Genomic DNA, 20,620 nt, shown 5'->3' on the forward strand with positions numbered 1-20,620 from the left:
GAAATGCCCATAGACAGCAAAGAAGGCAGGCAGGATGAGAGGCGTTTGTTTGTGTACACATTTGAAAAATAAATTGGAAAATAATATAATATAACATAACAAGAAAATAAGCGCTTATTTTAAATTTTATTTGCAAAGGCAGGAATCTAACTATCAAACTCAAATCTGGATTCTTCTTGGAAAAGTGATTTTTCCCCCCTTGTCATGTATAAGCACACAACACATTGCCTGCAAGTGCATAGTCCAGCATCCTGTTTTGCACAGTGGCCCACCAGAAGTTCAAGAGCCACAGATACTTAATGGCCTCCTCTTGTCCGCAGGAATTTGAGAATGGCAGAGGATATTCTTCGGGCATTTAAAGCCACGTGTTCCCCATGAGCTTCCCTACCGAGAGGGGGAAAAACGACTCCCAAGTATTTGAAGTGTACAACTCTCTCAATGGAGTAGAGTTCTTGCTCCCACCGCCCAACTTTGCAGCTGAGTCTTGGTTGCTCCATCAGCGACAGTGAATTGACCACGCTTGTGTTTATTTCAGTTTAATGACCCAATACTCTGCCCGGAATCGGATGTCGTCAAAGTCTTTGTTAAATTCAATTTCGGCCCGGCTTCCCGTGGACTCCCAGTAGAAGAGCTGGTTTCCGTGGAAGAGTGTGGTCCTCATGGTGTTGACATCTCGGATCTGAGGAACAGAAGGCAATCAGCTTGTCGCACATATGTCTCCCAGCCTCTTTCCATTTGCTTCTCAGCAACCCGTGTCTACGTGTCCTTCTCCCCAGAGAAGGCTGGTTCAGAGGGAGAGAACCCAGGAGGTCTTCTCAGCCCCCTCACCAAACTGTATCTCCCAGGATTCCTTTTGGGAAAGCCATGCCAGTTAAACTGGGACAAAAGCTATGTACATTAGCAGTACCGATATCCCTAGGAATCACAGGATAGATCTAGTTCCTTCTTTCGAGAACTTTCTTGGAGACCAGCAGCGTCCAAGAATTTCAAGAGGCTTAAACTTTGTCTTTTTGTACTTAGGAACATAGGAAGCTGCCATATACTGAGTTGGGCCATTGGTCCATCTAACTCAATATTGTCTACACAGACTGGCAGCGGCTTCTTCAAGGTTGCAGGCAGGAGTTTCTCTCAGCCTTGTCTTAGAGATGCTGCCAGGGAGGGAACTTGGAAGCTCAGATGCTCTTCCCAGAGTAGCTCCATCCCCTAAGGGGAATATCTTATAGTACTCACACATATAGTCTCCCAATCATATCCAAACCAGGGTCGACCATGCTTAGGAAAGGGGACAAGTCATGCTTGCTACCACAAGGCCAGCTCTGCAAGGTTGTATTCTGTAACACCATGGCTGGGAGTAAGACCCATTGACGCATTAGGAAACTGATGTAGGAGTGCATAGGGTTGAGGACATAAGCATGAGTTGTTCAGTGAAAACACCACCCTCCGAAGAATATAGGCACTGCACACCTATATGTCTCAGATTTGGGAAGACAGGAGGAGTAGCTGCTGCAGTCACCTCTCCTCTTCCTCCATGTCAGGATGCTTTGATGTCCCATCTTTTGATGTCCATCATGCCCCATCTTTTCCCAGACCTTTCCCTATTGATACAGCCCTCTGCCCCAGCTTGCATGTGAGGATGGACCAGAAGAGCTGTAAGATCCCTTCCCATTCAAGGATGCTACATGCCTTACAGGATGACAGAAGTAATGGTGTGAAGAGGACAGAAGTAATGGTGTAGAGGACAGAAGTAATGGTGTAGAGGACAGAAGCAATGGTGTAGAGAAGACAGAAGCAATAGTGTAGAGAGGACAGAAGCAATAGTGTAGAGTGGACAGAAATAATGGATAAGAATGGCTTTGGGCCACTGAATAAACACTGGTTGTCATTCCTACACTCCCAATCTGTGCTGTGCTCTCACCGAGATGTAGTTGGAGTGTGTTTGGTTGGTGTCGGCCCTCAGGTCCACGTACACGGCATGGATGGCAATGCGGAGCCGGGGAGCCACGTCGATGAATGTCCTGCAGGCTGCTTGGGGTGCCTGCTCCCCCGAGGACACGGGACTGGCGATTTCTCCCCGGGGACCAAACAGCTGCACATCGCAGTCTGGGTAGTGGGGAGAGGAGCAGAGAGGAAGGTGGGTCCAGGTTGCTGCAGTGTCACCAATGACGGGATGCCCAAAATGTTGTTGGCAAAATGGACAGCACTTTGCATTTCAAGTGGAAACTTCTGCTGAGTCAGACCCTCGGTCCATCTAGTTCAGGATTGTCTACCCAGACTGGCAGCAGCTTCTCCAAGCTTGCAGGCAGGAGTCTCTCTCAGCGCTATCTGGAGACGCTGCCAGTGACTAACCCAACCTAACCTGCCTAACCCAACCTTCTGCATGCAAGCAGGCAGACGCTCCTCCACATCTCCTAAGGGGACTATATTACAGCGGCCACATGTCGTCTCTCATGCAAACACAAACCAGGGCAAACTCTGCTTAGCAAAGGGGACAATTCATGCTTGCTACCACAAGACCAGCTCTGCTCCCGATGGATTTGGACTCATTCAAGGATCAAGCAGGAGTAGAACACTCAAGTCCTTTATTAGAGGAGTCAGCTTGAACAGGGTATTTTAAGGGAGTGCCTTCTTTTTCGTTAACCACACCGCCTGTGAAGATCATCAGGGGAGGTCTGGCCGGCCGTGGTTACCACCAGCTCGTTGGAAAAGGTTACGAACTGCCCTCATGGCACTACCATCATCAAAACCACCCACCCCACAAAGCTGTTAAGAGCCTCACAGGGAAGGAAAAGCAGATACAACCAGGTACCTTTCCTTTCCCCAGTGAAGCCAAGATCAAACTCAAGGGGGAAAGAGAGATTTGGATCAGGGAAACAGATGGGACAGGCAGAGGTGCACCTAGGTAATTTTGGAGGCTGGACCTAAAGGCCTTTGGAGCCATAATAGGAACATAGGAAGCTGCCATATACTGAGTCAGACCCTTGGTCCATCTATCTCAGGATTGTCTACCCAGACTGGCAGCGGCTTCTCCAAGGCTGCAGTCAGGAGTCTCTCTCAGCCCTATCTTGGAGACGCTGCCAGGGAGGGAACTTGGAAGAACCTTCTGCTCTTCCCAGAGCGGCTCCATCCCCCTGAGGGGAAGATCTTCCAGTGCTCACACTTCTAGTTTCCCTTTCATAGGCATCCAGGGCAGACCCTGCTTAGCTAAGGGGACCAGTCATGCTCGCTGCCACCAGACCAGCTCTCCTCCAAATTCCTTCCCCTTTGAAAAAGGAATCAGGAGTCCTGATCACACATCTCTCCCCTGCCATGTGAAATCTGGCCTGCCCTAAGGAACCCTCAGAGTTGGATTTTTCCTTCAAAAGCAACGGTGTCGATTTTGTGGCAACACACACCTTGGTGATAATTCTTCCCTGCTGCTTGGCTGCTATAGCGAAGGACAATTCCATTCCCGGGGAGCAGGAGGCGCTGTCTCACCATCAGGGTGTTGGTCCTGGCACTGATGGTAGAAAGGGTCAGTTTCCGGCAACCCGTCCGCCACACCATCCGTCCGGAAAACAGCACCACCTCACCTGGAGCAAAAGATGCATGGAAGAGAGGGCATCCGACACATCTATCCTCCCAAGGCATTTCACAAATCCCACTAAGGAAGGCGCTCTCAACATGGCCCCAACTACAAGCCAAGTTTGAGATGCCCCGGACAAAGGGCACATCAACACCAGATCCAAAGGCCAGGTAAAGCATCACCGCTTCCAAGGATCCCAGGAAGGTTAGGCTGCTGGACTAGGACCGGGGAGACCCGGGTTCAAATCCCCATTCCGCCATAATACTTGCTGGGTGACTCTGGGCCAGTCACTTCTCTCTCAGCCTCACCTGCTTCAAAACTGGTCTATGAATTTAATTTTTAGAATGACATACATCTGAAACATCAGCCCCTTGGGGTTCCCATCTGTCGACTCTGTGTATGCTCAGAGGCACTCGTTCCTTTACACATTCCCTGAACACGTTCCAGGCTGAGAGCTGGGTTTAAAAATATGAAAGGATTTACGGCAGGTGGCGGGCAGCTGAGAGAATAATGACTGGTATAAAGACAGCTCGTAAGTAGCCGCGGTAGGATTTGAACCCAGGACTTCCTGGCCCAGGTAGGATTTGAAGCCAGGACTTCCTGGCCCAGGTAGGATTTGAAGCCAGGACTTCCTGGCCCAGGTAGGATTTGAAGCCAGGACTTCCTGGCCCAGGTAGGATTTGAACCCAGGACTTCCTGGCCCAGGTAGGATTTGAACCCAGGACCTCCTAGCTCACACTCTTCTCGGCGACACTCACACTCACCTGCACTGCAGTTCAAGTTGCTCTCTAACACCTGGGCTGTTATCACCTCCCCTAAGGGACGGCCAATGGCAATGGTGCAGTCCTTGCCTGGCAGGCCAGACATGTTGATCAGCCCGGTGGAATTGAGGAACAGCCTCCCGCAGACGCCTGCGTGGAAAAGGGAAGCAGACGGACAGAAAGGCTGAGGCGCAGAGGGAGGGAGAGGCTGGGGCACTCCTCAGGGAAGGGTCTGGGCTAGGGGTGTGCACGAAACGCGATCCGAGCACCGAATCGGAGCAGACCCGCTTTAACAGGGAGGAGAGCAGGTCCATACCTGCTCCTCTGTTGCTCACCGCCACGGGAGGTTTGGGGGCATTCTCCTCCCCGCTACCCCACCAGGTCTCATCGGACACCGGCGAGGCGTCTCCTAGCTGCCCCCGTGCGACGCCCGCCCGCACATGGCCTCCGTGCGTGGTCGACGACTGCACAAATGGCCGTGGCGCATGCACATGGAACCTCCCGCCCAAATGCAAGCGGGGCGGGCCCTGCTTAGCCAAGGGGAGGCTTCATGCTTGCGACCACAAGACCAGCTCTCCTCCCTTGCCGTTTCGCGTCCCCCCCTCCAACAGAAAGTACCACTACACAACTGTGCTCCTCGGGGTCTTCCTCCCATCGCATCGCCTCCAGTTGGCTCAGAGATGGGGCAATGCCGCCACTCTTCAGGAAATCCCGGATTCTGTAGCGCGGCTCTCCGGGGTCAACAGTCACAGGAAGGGCTGTCATCGGTGCACGGCGATCCGGTCCGAGGCGGCCGCCCGTCGCGGCCTGTGCTAAGCAGGGGTCCAGAGAACAGCTTCTCACCGTCACGGGCTTGGGGGAGTGCCTGCACAAGAAGGGGTTCGCTCGCTCCTGCACCCGGGGGTCGATGCAGAAACCCTGCCGCACCTGGAGGCCGTTCCCACAAGACACAGAGCACTGCGGTGGGAGAAACCCAGACGTGGCGGAGACGGCGGTTATTACTGGGATGACAATATTTGGCTATCGCTTTTCAGCCACGACAAAAAAGCTATCACAGGGCGACAGGAAGCTGCCTTCTACTGAGTCAGACCCTTGGTCCATCGCGCTCAGGATTCCCTGCTCTGACTGGCAGCGGCTTCTCCGAGGTTTCGGGCAGGAGTCTCTCCCGGCCCTACCTGGAGATGCTGCCAGGGACTCCATCTGGGACCCCCTGTGTGCAAGGTAGATGCTCTCCCACTGATTTGTGCACCAACTGCACCATTTCTGTGACCAGCTGCACCATTTCTAGGGCAATTCCACCCATTTCTTTGACCAATTGGAATTTCTTTTGACCAATTTCAATTTTATTTGGGGAAAAATTTGACCACTTTTGTGACCAATTTCAATTTTTTGCAAACTTTGACCAATTAACCAAAGGCAAAATTTTGATGAATTTTTCAAATTTCTAGCCAATTTCTTTTGACCAATTGCAATTTTTTTTCAACCAATTTTTTCAACCAATGGCACCATTTATGTGACCAGTTGCACCAACTGCATTGATTTGTGCACCAAAAGGATCTCTCCATCCCTGTTACGATGCCCCCGTCCCCATAGGAACATAGGAAGCTGCCTTAACTCAGCCTAACCTACTTCACAGGGTTGTTGTGAGGAGAAACTTAAGTATGTAGTACACCACTCTGAGCTCCTTGGAGGAAGAGCAGGATATAAATGTAAAAAAAAAAATTAAAAAATTAAAATTATTATACTGAGTCAGACTGTTCGTCCATCTACCTCAGTATTGTCAACACAAGCTGGCAGCAGCTTCTCCAAGGTTTTATTTTCTCCCAGTCCTACCTGGAGATGCCAGGGAATGAACCTGGGACCTTCATCCACTGAGCTATGGCCCAGTCCCTTAAGGGGAATCTCTGACGGCCCTCACAGGTAGTCTCCCATCCAAATGCAAGCCAGTGTGGACCCTGCTTAGCAGAGGGGACAATCCATGCTTGCCGAGAGCTCTCAGAAGCTTGACTCTCAACCACCAGAGGAGGTCACCCAAAGGATCTGGAGTCTGAATGCGGCGGTCAACATCTGGCTTTTGAAATGGTTCTGGGAATTAGAAATTCTGCCTCGGCCCCAGCAGCAGGTACCTCTGTCCACCGAGTGAATCCCCATTCGTAAGGGCACACAGTGAGGATGCAGGGAACGCTGGCCGGGGGCCTCTTGGCTTCAGGGCAGGAACCATTTGGCAACTCGATCTCTCGGCCTCCGGAGAACTGCACGCAAGCCACGGTCTGCAGAGCCACCCCGAGGCCACAGGAGGAGGAGCACGGGCCAGATCCGGCCACTTTCCACCTTTCCATGGGGAGAGGAGAAGTGATTGACCAGACCGAGAAAATGTGCACCGGCACAGCCGCCATTTCCATCCAGCTGTTCTCAACCTGGCGGCTACTCAGGGACGGGGCCTTCTCCGTGGCTGCCCCGAGGCTTTGGAATGCGCTCCCTCGTGAAATAAGAGCCTCCCCATCTCTGACAACTTTTAAAAAGTCTTTAAAGACACATCTGTTCACCTAGGCTTTTAACTGATAGTGTTAATTGTTCTAATGTTGTCTTTAGAATATTGTTTTGCTTTGTTTTTAAATTTAATTGTTGTGTTTTAAATTTATGGTGTTTGTTTTTAACCAATGTTTTACCGTTGTTTTTATCTCGCTGTAAACCGCCCAGAGACGTAAGTTTTGAGCAGTATAAAAATATGTTGAATGAATGGATGAATGAATGAATGAATAAATACTCTCAGCTCTTGCCTGTGGGCTCCCCAGAGGCATCTGGTGGGCCACGGTGGAAAACAAGAGGCTAGAGACTAGATGGGCTTCCTTGGGCCTGATCCAGCAGGGCTGCTCTTGTGTTCTTATGAGCAGTCTCATCCTTTCCATACTTGTGCAGGAAACCGCCCCCCCCCCCCGGTGCCTCCAGACCCACGAGATAAGCAAGCCCCCCCACTAACGACCTGGGAGGGCACGGTTCTGGGTTGCACACTTCCTGTTCTTCGGGGCGAGACAAAGCCTCGCAGTGTGTGTCAGACAAGATCTCCTCCTCCTTCTCGCCCTTCTCCCGGGCGCAGTACAGGACCTTGCGCCTCACGCCTCCGCCACAGCTCACGCTGCAGGTGCCGTTTTTGTGGGACCACCTTGGGGACCAGAAAACCCACATCGGTTAAAAGCATTCAGGGGAGATTGTGTGCCCTGTCCTGATGTCCTCCCACTGTTCAGCCCCCAAACTGGTTTGACAGCCTGAATATTAGGACAAAAAGCAACAAGGGAAAATATCGCATTCTCACAGGAATCTGCCTTATACCGAGTCAGACCCTTGGTCCATCTAGCTCAGTATTGTCTACCCAGACTGGCAGCAGCTTCTCCAAGGTTGCAGGCAGGAGTCGCTCTCAGCCCTGTCTTGGAGATGCTGCCAGGGAGAGAACTTGGAACTTTCTGCATGTTTTCTGCATGCAACTTTCTTTCTTGGAACTTCCCTTAAGGGGAAGATCTTACAGTGCTCACACACATGTAGTCTCCCATTCAAATGCAAACCAGAGCAGACCCTGCTTTGCAAAGAAGATAATTCATGCTTGCTACCACAAGACCAGCTCTCCTCCCAGAGGAATCCAAAAGCAATATCCAGTCTATCAATATGCTTATACTTTAAAATGATACCCATAATAAATTACCATCTCATAAAATGTATGATTTTATATAGGCTTTATAAGGACTTTTTGAATCATCTCCTGTGGCAACTGTAGGAGACGTTTGCCCCCTTTTTTGGAGAAAGGATTTGTATTTTGGTAATCGGGGGACCAGCAGTACTTAAGAATTTCAAGCTATTGAAGACTTTTCAGGACTACTCTCTTTGGCAATCACAGAATAGATCCGGTTCCTTCTTTCAAGAACATTATTGGGGACCACCAGCATCCAAAAATTTCAAGAGGCTTAAACTTTGTCTTTTTGTATATAGGAACATAGGAAGCTGCCATATACTGAGTCAGACCCTTGGTCCATCTAGCTCAGGATTGTCTACCCAGACTGGCAGCGGCTTCTCCCAGGTTGCAGGCAGGAATCTCTCTCAGCCCTCTCTTGGAGATGCCGCCAGCGAGGGAACTTGGGACCTTCTGCATGCATTCCAACAAGTATTGTTGGGAATTTTTTCTAATGTACGGCTGATGTCCGTGGATATGATTTTATGAGGTTGCTATTTATTATTGATCCCATTTTAAAGTCTGAATATATGGATAGGCCTGATATTCGCATATTGCTTTGGGATTCTTCTGGGGTTATCAGTCTGAATATTAGACTTGGCTCTTGTCCAGGCTGGTCCACTCTCCTCAGCACCAGCACCCTGCTCTAAGCAGAACCCCAGCCAAGACCAACATTGCCATGTGAACCCAGCCAAGGCTTTGCTCACAGCCCTCGGAAATCCTGGCATTTACCTGGCCGGGCACGGGTCAGATGCACACTCCTTGCTACTGGCCGGTCGGCCCGTCCTGCCACATTTTGAGTGCGGGAGAATTCGGGTGGCGTTCCCATCCCGAATTACACAGCGGACGGAGAGGGGTATCTTCCCGCCACCACAAGTCACAGGGCACGGAGAGAGCTCCTTCACTTCCCAGCTGGAGGAAGCAAGAATGGAGAAGAAAACCAGATTCAGGCATGGCTCTTCCAGGCACGGCTTCCTAACAGCCTGGTCACCTATGGTAAGCAGAAATAACCTCCAGGTGACCACCCAAAGAGTCTCTTAGAAACTGGAATGATGCCAGGGGCGGATGCATAATGGAGCAAATGTTTGCAGGGTATAACACAGGAACATAGGAAGCTGCCTTCTACCGAGTCAGACCCTTGGTCCAGCTAGCTGAGTATTGTCTACCCAGACTGGCAGCGGCTTCTTCAAGCTTGCAGGCAGGAATCACTCTCTCGGCCCTATCTTGGAGATGCTGCCAGGGAGGGAACCTGGAGCCTTTTGCATGCAAGCAGAGGAATATAGTCATCCCTCATGATCTGTTCTGGCAAAACCTCACCGTTGGCAAATCTGCAGTTGGCGAGGCATTAAAGTCTATGGGAAACAGGGGGTTAGGGGAAGCACTACCAGAAAAAAAAACCCAATATTTTTATTTTCCTAAAAAATATGGAAAAAATACCACCAAAATGATTTTTTTAAAAAAAATCACAAAAAATCCTATAATCTACAAAATACAGCTGAATGTATCTACAAGGCCCCAGTGCCGGCCTGCAAAGATGTCGAAGATGTACACCAGCTGTTTTACCTCGGTGGGCACGGAGTGGGATTACAGATTTCCAGCTGACTCTTCGGCTTCAGCGTCTGGTTACAATTCTCCTCCCGAGTCTCTTCCCTGGTGTCGAAAGCCAGACAGACATAGCGCAGCAACATCAAGCCTGAAAGAGAAGCGTTTAGAGCAGTAGTTCCCAAGCCGTGGAGAGGAGAGCTGGTCTGGTGGTTGCAAGCATGACTTGTCCCCATAGCTAAGCAGGGTCTGCCTTGGTTGCATTTGAATGGGAGACTTGATGTGTGAGGACTGGAAGAGATTCCCCCTCTTAGGGCATGGAGCCGCTCTGGGAAGAGCGTCTAGGTTCTCAGTTCCCTCCCTGGCAGCATCTCCAAGACAGGGCTGAGAGAGATTCCTGCCTGCAACCTCGGAGAAGTCGCTGCCAGTCTGTGAAGACAATACCAAATCTAGTCCAGTTGTAGGGACAGTGAAAGGAAAGCAGGCAGATTCGGTCTTCCTAGAACAACTTGTTTAATGTCTTATAAGACTTTGTCTTGTTTTGGGGAAAAGAACATTTTTTTATTAAACAAATTCATTGAACCATAAGACGGGTGGTTGATCTAGCATTCCACTAGGTGGGACATGCATCTGTAAAACCATTGTGAGGTGGTTCCAGTGGCGCCCCTAGGTAATTTTGGAGCCCAGACCTGAAGGGCTTTGAAGGCCCCCCACCCCGGCCTGGAGGGGAGGTCGGGGGCAAGTTAAATCTTTTTTTTTTTTTTTTAATTTCAGCCCAATGGCAAGTTGGGCCAATTTCCGCCCCATTTATTATTTATTATTAACATTTATATCCCGCTCTTCCCCCAAGGAACTCAGAGCAATGTACATGCTTATTTGTATCCTCACAACAACCCTGTGAAGTAGGTTAAAGGTAGGGTCTGCAGATAGTTGCGCGCGCACGCGCGCGCACACACACACACACACACACACACACACACACACACACACACAGAGGCCTGAAATGGGCCGAAAATGGCCCAACCTGTCATTTGGGTGGCGGGCGGGCTCAGGGGAGGGGCTCTTGCCACTGCCTCCCTCTCCCCCATCTTGGTCTGCACCCCACTGGCCACCCTGTCTCCACTTTAAAAAGTTTTTTTTTTAAAGATTTAACTTGCCCCCGACCCCACTCCTGCAGGCAGCAGCAGAGCGGGCATGGGGCAGTGGCTGGGCTCTGGGGAGGCCCCCCAGAACATTTGGAGACACACACATCTCAGAGACAGGAGTCCACGGACCCGATCCCCAAGGTCCACGCATGGCAAAGGGCGCCTCTGGGTGGTTCTCACACCAGAGGTGAAGGCTGCTCGTGAAAGCTTATGCCTGTCTCTCCTTGCAATGGAGCTTGTGAGGACCTTTGCCGGCAACCCCTTCCGCCCGCCGTCCCAGCAAGCATGACGGAAACTCTGCATTGCCTTTCTGAGCGCTGAATTCTTCCGAACAAGGAGAAGCAGGTTTCCGGGCTGTTTGCAAATACTCGTGCACATTCTAAGCCAGACATCAACACCAGGGTTTTACATTTCTCTGGAAATGTCACGAATGGGCAAGGTACACATCTCACCTCTTCCACAGGTGACGCTGCATTCTCCAGCCAGAGGACTCCAGACATGGACTGACAGATTTCCCTTCTGATGGGGCCCCAACGGGGCAAAGGACCCCAGAGAGGACTCTTTTGAATCTTCCTGTTTCAAAGAGGACAGCAAGAGCTCAGCATTGTGTGGAAATTTGGGAGCTAAAACAATTTTGGCCCTCCTGCAGATGTTGGCCTACAACTCCCATAATCCCTGGCTATTGGCCACTGGGGATGATGGGAGTTGTAGTCCAAAAACAACTGCGGGGCCAAATTTGAGCAGCCCTGATCTAGAGGGTTATACTTTTTTTAAAAAAAAAAACATCAGTAACCTAGTGCAGAGATGCCCATTCTTAGGTTCCCAGGTGGTGTTGGACTACTGCTCCCATCATCCCCAGTTGCAATGGGCCCTGGCAAAGAACAGCAGCAGATCTAGCAGAGAGAAATGGAGCCCTCCCCAGTGGGCAGATCTGTTGTCAGGAGGGAGAGGCTCCTTTCAAACGGCAGCGTCTTCAGCGGTGGATTAGCAGAGAGGCAGAGTAGGCATTTGCCTACAGCGGCAAAATTTGGGAGCAGCAAATTTTGCCATCCCATGGGCAGCAGCAGCTGCAGCAAGGGTGAGAGAGAGAGAGAGAGAGAGAGAAGGAAGGAAGGAAGGAAGGAAGGAAGGAAGGAAGGAAGGAAAAAGAAAGAGAGAGAGAGAGGGAAGGAAGGAAGGAAGGAAGGAAGGAAAGTTTGCTTCTCTTGAAACGTGGGCAGGAGCAAACCCGATCCAGCTTTCGAGCTGATCAAACGTACCCCTTTTCACACAAATTGTGAAGCTCACATTGCGGCTGAAGTCTCACCATGACTCCTCTTTAAAGCCTCCCAGTCAGCATTGCACCGAATGTGGGCAGTCCTTTAAAAAGGCAAATGGTCCTCTCTCTCCCCCCGCCGTAAACAGTCTGGAAGCAGACCCCAGGCAAACCACTCTGCCCAGCTTCTGCTGTGCATCGTGCCAGCCGTTCCCCGTATATCTCCTGGGACACCGGCTGATGAGGCCGTAACCCAAGGCAAGCAGGTGTTCCACATACGTACAGAGTTCCAGCCCAAAGGGCAGACGGCCACCACACACGGCACTAAGGCAGGAGGCTTCTCATCGGCTGGGCACAGGCTCTCCTCCACGGGGGCTTCCACTCCATCGTGGACCTGGATGCAGGTCAGGTTCTGTGGGGCGACCCCCAGGCCACAAACTGCAGAACACCTCCCCGGCTCAGATTCTTTCCATCTGGGGGGGGGGGGGGAACGACGACAATAATTCTGAGGTTTACTGCGTGACAGTCATCACTAGGGTTGCAATTTGGGAGATTCAAGCGCCTCCAAATCTGGGTGGCCTAATTTGCATATTGTGCAAATTTAATTTGCCTATAATTTAATTTAAATTTAATTTAAATTTTATAATTTAGAATTTACATTTTATAATTTAATTTATATTTAATTTGCATATTTAATATGCATAATTTGCATATTATGCCAATTATGCGGCAACTAATGTGTGTCCTATTTATTTATTTATTTGATAGCATTCCCCTCCTCCTCTGCCCTCCCATGTGATCGGATCCAGAGTAAAATCCGGGCTGTACATTTGAAATCCGTGTAAATCCGGGTGGAATTTAGCAGCCGGGTGGAAGAGTCAAAATCCGGGGGCTCCCCTAAATTTCGGGGGAGAACAACACCTGAGAATATCAGTCTAAAAAAAGGGGGCAACTGGCTGAAACGTGTGTTCAGCTAACCTCTGTATTACCTTGCAGGACACATCTCGGTATTGCAGGGCTTGGCAGGTGGGGGCCTGGAATCACCCAGGCACTCTGAATCGGGCAGCATCACCATCGGTCCTTTATCGTCCTTTACACAGCGGACCAGCCGCTCCATCATTCCGCCGCCACAGGTGGCGCTGCAGGGCCCAAAGTCCTCCGCTAGCCAGCTGGGAGAGAGCAGGAAGGACTTCTTAGGACTGCCTAAAGCTAGGCAGGGAGAGTAAGCTCTGGGGCAGGAGGCAGAGCCTGCAAGAGGGCAGGGACGGGAGAGACCCCTGGATCACCCTCTCCGAGCTAATTCACACAATGCACTTGGGATGTTAAGCACATGGTGTGAGTGGAATCGTGCTGGTCTTCTAAAATTGCCTCGCCAGGAACTTATCTTGCAGTTCAACCTCTATTTACTCTCAGGGGCCAGGCCGACAATGCTGATTCCGTGACTGACATATTTTGCACCTTTCAGACACTATCTATAATATTTGAGGGTTTTGTGGAAATACGGCCTTATAGCAGGAGATGTTCACCTGCCAAAGGGTATATATGATATCAGCTGGAGCGTTTGCTTACGGCTACAGTCCCTGGGAGAGTGGTAACACTCCTGATTCCGTTACCTTTGGAATTGGCCTTATGGGAAAGAATGTATATCCTCCCTTCCCCAGGGCCCAACCTTTCCCTTAAAGAGGACTAGCAGAAGGAGCCGTTACTTACTGAGGTGTGCAGGGTGGCAAAGCACAAGGTTCCTGCCTGGAAGGGGGCCGGGGGGTCTTCAGGCAATGCAGGTCGTCGGTAATTTTTCCTCTGACTTGGTCAAAGCAGAAGTGATTGACTTGCAGAGTCCCTGGAAAGGAGAGAGGAAGAAAACATAAGAGCATTGGGGTTTTCCCCCAAGGCCCCACCCAGCTGAGCATCCAGCCTCATACAGTGGCCAACCACCAGGCGTTCTCGGGAAACCCACAAGCAAGGAAAAGAGGGTGACTATCGCCTCCCTTGGTGCACCTGGTGTAGAAGAGAAGATCAAACTTCCTGCTGCTGAGATTTCCCAGAAGGAAAGAAGGAATCTAAGCTTCACTGGGAAGAAACCTCAATGAGCGATGACAGAATCAGCATCTCTACAGCAGTAGGACCTGTTCGGAAAAAGTGTGTCCCCCTCCCCATATTCCATACAAAGAGACCTTTTCCTCTCCAGGCCTGAGTTCTGCAAAACGCAGAGTTGGAAACATTTAGTAAAAGCCAGCTATAGATGGGCCCCGTTAGCCTGGGTTCACACAGAATCATTCAAATCTAGGTTTAATGTGGGTTACTGGCTTTCGCGCAATTGTGTGAACCCACCCCCAAATGGGAATCTGTTAAACTTTTCCATTGGTTTACTATTTATTCATTCATTCATTTATTTATTTAATTCGATTTCTATACCGCCCTTCCAAAAATGGTTCAAGGCGGTTTACACAGAGAAATCATAAATAAATAAATAAGATGGACCCCTGTCCCCAAAGGGCTCACAATCTAAAAGGAAACACGAGAAAGACACCAGCAACAGTCACTGGAGGGGTACTGTGCTGGGGATGGATAGGGTCAGTTGCTCTCCCCCTGCTCAATACAAGAGAATCACCACGCCAAAAGGTGCCTCTTTGCACAGTAAGCAGGCAGTAAGCTAGCGGTAAGCTAGTTCTTTTAACTAAATAAAATGCTTTGACTTTTGTCCTTGGCGTTGCATGCTTCGTTTTCAAGGCTACGTGCAAACAGCATTTTGCCAACAAAAAGAGGCTATAGGGAGAAAAGCCCTCTTGTCTGGGTGGTTCTACCCTCCTCCTCCAGCGAAAGCAGCCCTAAGCAACAGCATCAAGGATAACTACTTTCAGGTCACTTTTGAATTGCAGAGACAATGGTGTGGTTTCTCTCCTCAGGAAACAGAAAGTAACATGCATCACCTTCTCCACAGGTCCCCGAGCAGGAGGTGGGCCTGGAGACCCAACTATGTGCGTGTTCCTCATTGGGTCTGAAATAGCTATAGGTGATGTACGGGCTGGTGATGGCCCCATATTCCTTCCCATATTTCCTATAAACCTAGAGAGAGAGAAATCCACGGTCAGAAGAAGGCGGCACCATAAAAAGTATCCAGATGTCAACCAGGGTTGACATCAACCAGGGTTGTCTTTAGGGAGGACACCCGTGTGGTTATTCCTCAGGCGGATTTCTGTTTCTGGCCAACACACCAACTCCTACACGCTGAATTACTTCTGTTATCAACAACGAAATGGAACAGGGGTGAAGCTATAATTTCTGGTAAAAATATATACCGGCGGGCCTTCTCCGATGCTGCCCTAGGACTGTGGAATGTGCTCCCAACTGAAATACAATCCTCCCGATCTCTGACAATTTTTAAAAAGCAGTTGAAAACCCACCTCTTCTTCACCCAAGCTTTTTCAGCTCTTTAAATGTTTATGTTTTAATCTGTTTTGGACGTTTCGATTGTCTAACTTGTTTTAAGATTTTTGTGTATGTTCTAACTTGTTTTATGTTATTGTTAACCACCCAGAGACTAAAGTTTGGGGTGGTGTATGAATTTGACAAGCCACTTAATGGCGCAGCAGGGAAATGACTTGACTGGCAGCCTCTGGCTGGTGAAATGCCTATATCAGGCAGCAGCGATATAGGAAGATGCTGAAAGGCATCATCTCATACTGCGCGGGAGGAGGCAATGGTCAACCCCTCCTGTATTCTACCAAAGACAACCACAGGGCTCTGTGGGCACCAGGAGGTGGCATCGACTTGACGGCACTTTTTTCCTTACTTTTACAAATTTGACAAATAAATACATACATACATATATACATTTTTGAAAGATGTAAATGTGTTTCCCAGGCATATTCCGGTCTAACAAGTAGTAAAGGTAAAGTTGTGCCATCGAGTCGGTGTAGAATACAGGAGGAGTTGACCATTGCCATCTCCCACTTAATGTAAGATAAAAATCTCCCATCTCCCGCACAGTGTGTAATAATGCCTTTCAGCATCTTCCTATATCACTGCAGCACAATATAGGTGTTTCCCATAGTCTGGGGAACATACCAGCACAGAAAGTAGTGCATTCAGCTAATTTCAGAGGAAGGATTGTCCATGCAAAATTTGGTATCTCTAGGGCATTGGGAAGTATGACTCTATTCTGCACAGACAAGCCAACAAATTCTTCAGAATGTATATTAAATCCATATATGTGTGAACTGGCCTTAAAAACAGAGCGTAAGACCATTCCTTCAGAGATGCCCACCATGATCTGAGTCCTGCCAGGTTGCCCACCTGAACAACCCTTGTCTTTCTCCACACAGCCTCCACCTCTGCGGCTCAAACCAACTTGACCATGTTACCTGGATCCCTACCTCCATGTTACCTGGATCCCTACCTCCATGTTACCTGGATCCCTACCTCCATGTTACCTGGATCCCTACCTCCATGTGGCTCCAACTTGGCCATGTTACCTGGATCTCCAGCTCCTCCTGGGCTGGTCCGTCCAGACGCATCTCCTCCAAGCTAGGCAGCCTTTCCTCGGTGAGAAACACCTTGTATTCTAGCCGGTTGTCCTCCAGGAGAGAGGGGTAGGTGACGTTGAGGGAAATGCGGCCGGTCCCAGCCACCACATATTGCCCTTGGACCTTCACAGCTAGAATCGAAGAGCAACAAGATTCCTTACTGTCGCTCATATCTAGAGGATTTGATGTCAATACAGGGATTTGAATCTCTCCATAAAATAGGGTTTGCTAAGAAGCTGCTATCCTCTATGGAATCTGACATCTTCCAGTAGAACAGCTTGCCTCATGCAGCGGTGGGCTCTCTTTCCCTGGTGGTTTTCAAAAAGTGGCTAAGCAGGGTCTGCCTTGGTTTGCATTTGGATGGGAGACTACATGTGAGCACTATAAGATATATCTCTTAAGGGATGAGTCTGTCGCTCCACTCTTGAGTATCTGCTTTGCATGCAGAAGGTCCCAGGTTCACTCCCTGGCAGCATCTCCAGGTAGGGCTGAGAGAGACTCCTGCCTGAAACTTTGGAGAAGCTGCTGCCAGTAGACAGTACGGAGCTAGGTGGACCAATGGCCTGACTCAGTAGGAAGCAGCTTCCTAGCTTGTACAGGGTGGCAGCTTTCTATCTAACTTTTTGGAATAAACCTTGCCTTGTTTCTGATCTTTAACCATGGTCAGGTCTCACCAAGCTAGGTTTCTCTGCTGAATAAGGGGTCGATTCAAGTTCTCCCCTACCCTTTCCAACTCAAAAAAATTATATCCTTTTAAATGGAAAAGAATCAGATTCAAGCGAGACATCACGAGGAATTTCCCAACTGTAAGAGCTGTCGGACAGTGGAACCATCTGCCTCATGCCGTGGTGGGCTCTCATTAGAGGTTTTCAAGCACAGGCTGGATGTCTACCTGCCAGGGATGCTGCGGGGATTGGACTAGATGACCTCTAAGGTCCGTTCCAGCTCAAATATTCTATGATCCTATGGTTCTCTGCTCTTTCCTTTCTCTTTCCTCTCGTAAGGCTCCGTCCACCTGGAAGTGGCTATGGAAGCCCCATGGAAATGATTGGAAGCTGAGGAAGCATGCCCCCTCCCGTTGCAAACCCCCACTTACACACACACACACACACACACACACACTGTGGCACTCACCCATGTGGGTATAGAGTGGTTTCAAGTTGACCACATGGACTGCGGAGGTGTTATGAGGCAGCACCAGAAAGGTAACGTACTCTGAGGAGGGGATGAAAGAGAGGAGAGGAGAGCTGGTCTGGTGGCAGCAAGCATGACTTGTCCCCTTAGCTAAGCAGGGTCCACCCTGGTTTGCATTTGAATGGGAGACTAGTAGTGTGAGCACTGGAAGATATTCCCCTTAAGGGATGGAGCCGCTCTGGGAAGAGCAGGAGGTTCCCATTTCCCTGCCTGGCAGCATCTCCAAGATAGGGCTGGGAGAGAGACTCTTGCCTGCAACCTTGGAGAAGCCGCTGCCAGTCTGTGAAGACAATACTGAGCTAGATGGACCAAGGGTCGGACTCAGTATATGGCAGCTTCCTATGTTTCTATGTTATTCCTTCACATTTCTCGGGTTCCATCACCCCCTGGGGATGGTTGGGCAACCTTGGACCAACACCGGGCCCCGATCCTGCCAGCAGGCCGTCTGTAACCACTTTGGCTGCCTCTGGACCAGCACTGATGCCTAGCACTGTATTTTCCTGAATCCAAGACCCGGTTTTTCCAAGTTTTTTGATATTAGAAATTGGGAGGCTGCCTTAAATTCAGAGTTATCTTCCTTTCGAGTAAAGGCAGGTGTATAACCTCTATTTATCCTCTACTTTTAAAGCGGGTGGTCTTAAAATCCAAAGTCATCTTCGATTCGGGTAAATACAGTCGTTAGGCATCTCACTAGATCCAGGAGTCATCCCATGATACAGGTTGCCAAGAAATTTAGGGCTGACAAAAGGAAGTACTTCTTTGCACAAAGCATAATTTTGTGCAAATACAGAAATGGAATTAAATAAATAAATAAACAAACAAATAAATAAATAAATAACCTATGGAACTCTCTGCCACAAGATGTGGTGATAGCCAACAGCCTGGGTGGCTTGAAGAAGGGTTTGGATAACTTCATGGTGGAGAGGTCTATCAACGGCTACTCGTCGGAGGGCTATAGGCCACCTCCAGCCTCAGAGGCACGATGCCTCTCAATCCCAGCTGCAGGGGAGCAACCGCAGGAGAGAGGGCATGCCCTGAGCTCTTGCCTGTGGGCTTCTTAGAGGCATCTGGTGGGACACTGTGTGAAACAGGGTGCTGGACTAGACGGGCATTCTTGGGCCTGATCCTATATTCTTTTGTATGTTCACATATTCTTATGCATGTTCTTATGTTCTTATGCTGTTTTTATGCATGTAGATCAAGAAAACAACAATGCAGATTGACATCAGGAAGCAGAAGAGGGAAGAGATGCCATGGACATACCTCTGGGTTTCCCTTCTGTGTAAGAGCCCTTGACGCTGAAACACGTCCTGTTTTCGCCACCACACACTCCGCAGGCGTCCATTTTCTTCCCAGAATCCATCTTGCCATCACATCCAAATGCCTGGGCACAAGAAAAGAGCCCATCCTATCACCGCTACAACTGCGAACATTTATACACCACTTTTTCAACACAAGTCCTCAAGGAAGTGGTTTAAATAAGAAGAGGAATACTACAAATATTTATATACCCCTTTTCAACAAAAGTTCCCAAAGTGGTTTACAGAGATATAAATAAATTTGTAAGATGGCTCCCTGTCCTCAAGGGTCTCACAGTCTAAAAAGAAATATAAGGTAGATCCCAGCAACAGCCACTGGAGGGATGCTGTGCTGGGGATGGATAGGGCCAGTTGCTCTCCCCCTGCTAAAGAGAAGAGAGTCACCCATGCGAAAGGTGTCTCCCACCTCAGTAGCAGGGGTATACTTCAGCAATCTGAGAGAATCACTTCAAACTGTTCCCAGGAAATGGGAAAAGCTGTGGAAATTATGCTGAGTCATTGGGCAGAAATCTACCCAGAAACTGTGTGTGTGTGTGTGTGTGTGTGTGTGTGTGTTTGGATCATGGGGTGTCTTCTAGTCCAACCCACTTGTCCAGTGTCAGAATCTGCATGCTTAACCTTCTTATTTGAAATCTCTGGAGAAGGAGAGCCCACCACTTCATGAGGCAGGCTGTTCCACTGTCCAACAGCTAAAGTTCCTAACTGTTCCCGCCTGCAACCTTGGAGAAGCCGCTGCCAGTCAGTGTATCGAAACTGAGTGAGACGGGCCAAGGGTCTGAGTCAGTATAAGAGAGCTTCCTGTGTTCAAGACAAAAGACTGAACCAGGATTTCAAGCAGAGGAAAAAGGCTCAGAGCAATATCCCCAGTAACCGGGATTCCCCGGTGTTGTTGACTATAATACCCGTCATTCCCAGTCAAAGGCCACTGCAGCTGGGGATGATGGGAGTTGTAGCCATCAACATCTGGAAATCCCTGTTATAGGGAACACTGACTCAGAGCGGGCATGAAAAAAGACGAGATGCAGGATAAAGACTCCTTCCCCTCCACAAAGTGGCCGGAGCTTGCAAGAAGGAGAGCTGGTCTTGGGGTGGCAAGCATGCATTGTCTCCTTTGCCAAGCAGGGTCCACCCTGGTTTGCATTTCAAGAGACTGGATGTGTGAGCACTGGAAGAGATTCCCCTCAGGAGATGGGGCCACTCTGGGAAGAGCATCTAGGGTCCAAATTCCCTCCCTGGCAGCATCTCCAAGATAGGGCTGAGAGAGACTCCTGCCTGCAACCTTGGAGAAGCCGCTGCCAGCCTGTGTAGACAATACTGAGCTAGATGGACCAAGGGTCTGACTCAGTATATGGCAGCTTCCTCTGTTCCTAAGCCTCTGGAAAGGTCTCTTTCTTACCCTGCAGCTGCCCAGGACGCAGAGGCCGAGTGCTTCCTCGCCTGGCCGGCCGCTCCGTTCACACCTCGTCCCGTCTACGAATCGGTCCCCTCGGCTCACCATGAAATTCTTCCCCTCTGCCCTGCACATGTGTTGGCAGAGGGTGTCTCCTGAAGGGGCGGGAAACACACAGAGGGACAATAGCAGCGGGAAGGCCAGA

General features: G+C 49.7%; 1 protein-coding gene across 2 annotated transcripts in view; it reads right to left on the bottom strand.

Annotated features, from left to right (window-relative positions):
* Window positions 1–107: 107 nt before the first annotated feature.
* Window positions 108–20,620, bottom strand: part of ADAMTS13 (ADAM metallopeptidase with thrombospondin type 1 motif 13) — a 40,959-nt gene continuing 20,446 nt past the window's right edge. The window contains exons 15-32 of one of the 2 annotated variants that reach the window (XM_053282658.1): window positions 20,422–20,570; window positions 18,970–19,090; window positions 17,647–17,727; window positions 16,462–16,643; window positions 14,917–15,052; window positions 13,697–13,826; window positions 12,976–13,155; window positions 12,270–12,459; window positions 11,184–11,304; window positions 9,608–9,737; window positions 8,777–8,956; window positions 7,307–7,486; window positions 6,450–6,654; window positions 4,953–5,280; window positions 4,327–4,473; window positions 3,393–3,569; window positions 1,916–2,100; window positions 108–679 (exon numbers count right to left, since the gene is read on the bottom strand). In XM_053282658.1, coding sequence (XP_053138633.1) covers window positions 527–679; window positions 1,916–2,100; window positions 3,393–3,569; window positions 4,327–4,473; window positions 4,953–5,280; window positions 6,450–6,654; window positions 7,307–7,486; window positions 8,777–8,956; window positions 9,608–9,737; window positions 11,184–11,304; window positions 12,270–12,459; window positions 12,976–13,155; window positions 13,697–13,826; window positions 14,917–15,052; window positions 16,462–16,643; window positions 17,647–17,727; window positions 18,970–19,090; window positions 20,422–20,570 — 2,975 coding nt within the window. In that variant the 3' untranslated portion in view covers window positions 108–526. Of the gene's footprint in view, window positions 680–1,915; window positions 2,101–3,392; window positions 3,570–4,326; window positions 4,474–4,941; window positions 5,281–6,449; window positions 6,655–7,306; window positions 7,487–8,776; window positions 8,957–9,607; window positions 9,738–11,183; window positions 11,305–12,269; window positions 12,460–12,975; window positions 13,156–13,696; window positions 13,827–14,916; window positions 15,053–16,461; window positions 16,644–17,646; window positions 17,728–18,969; window positions 19,091–20,421; window positions 20,571–20,620 lie in introns of those variants that run through there. The other variant, XR_008312841.1, reaches the window with a different exon arrangement.

The sequence above is a fragment of the Hemicordylus capensis genome, chromosome 17, assembly GCF_027244095.1.
Source record: "Hemicordylus capensis ecotype Gifberg chromosome 17, rHemCap1.1.pri, whole genome shotgun sequence".
In the NCBI taxonomy this organism is placed as follows: Eukaryota; Metazoa; Chordata; class Lepidosauria; order Squamata; family Cordylidae; genus Hemicordylus; species Hemicordylus capensis.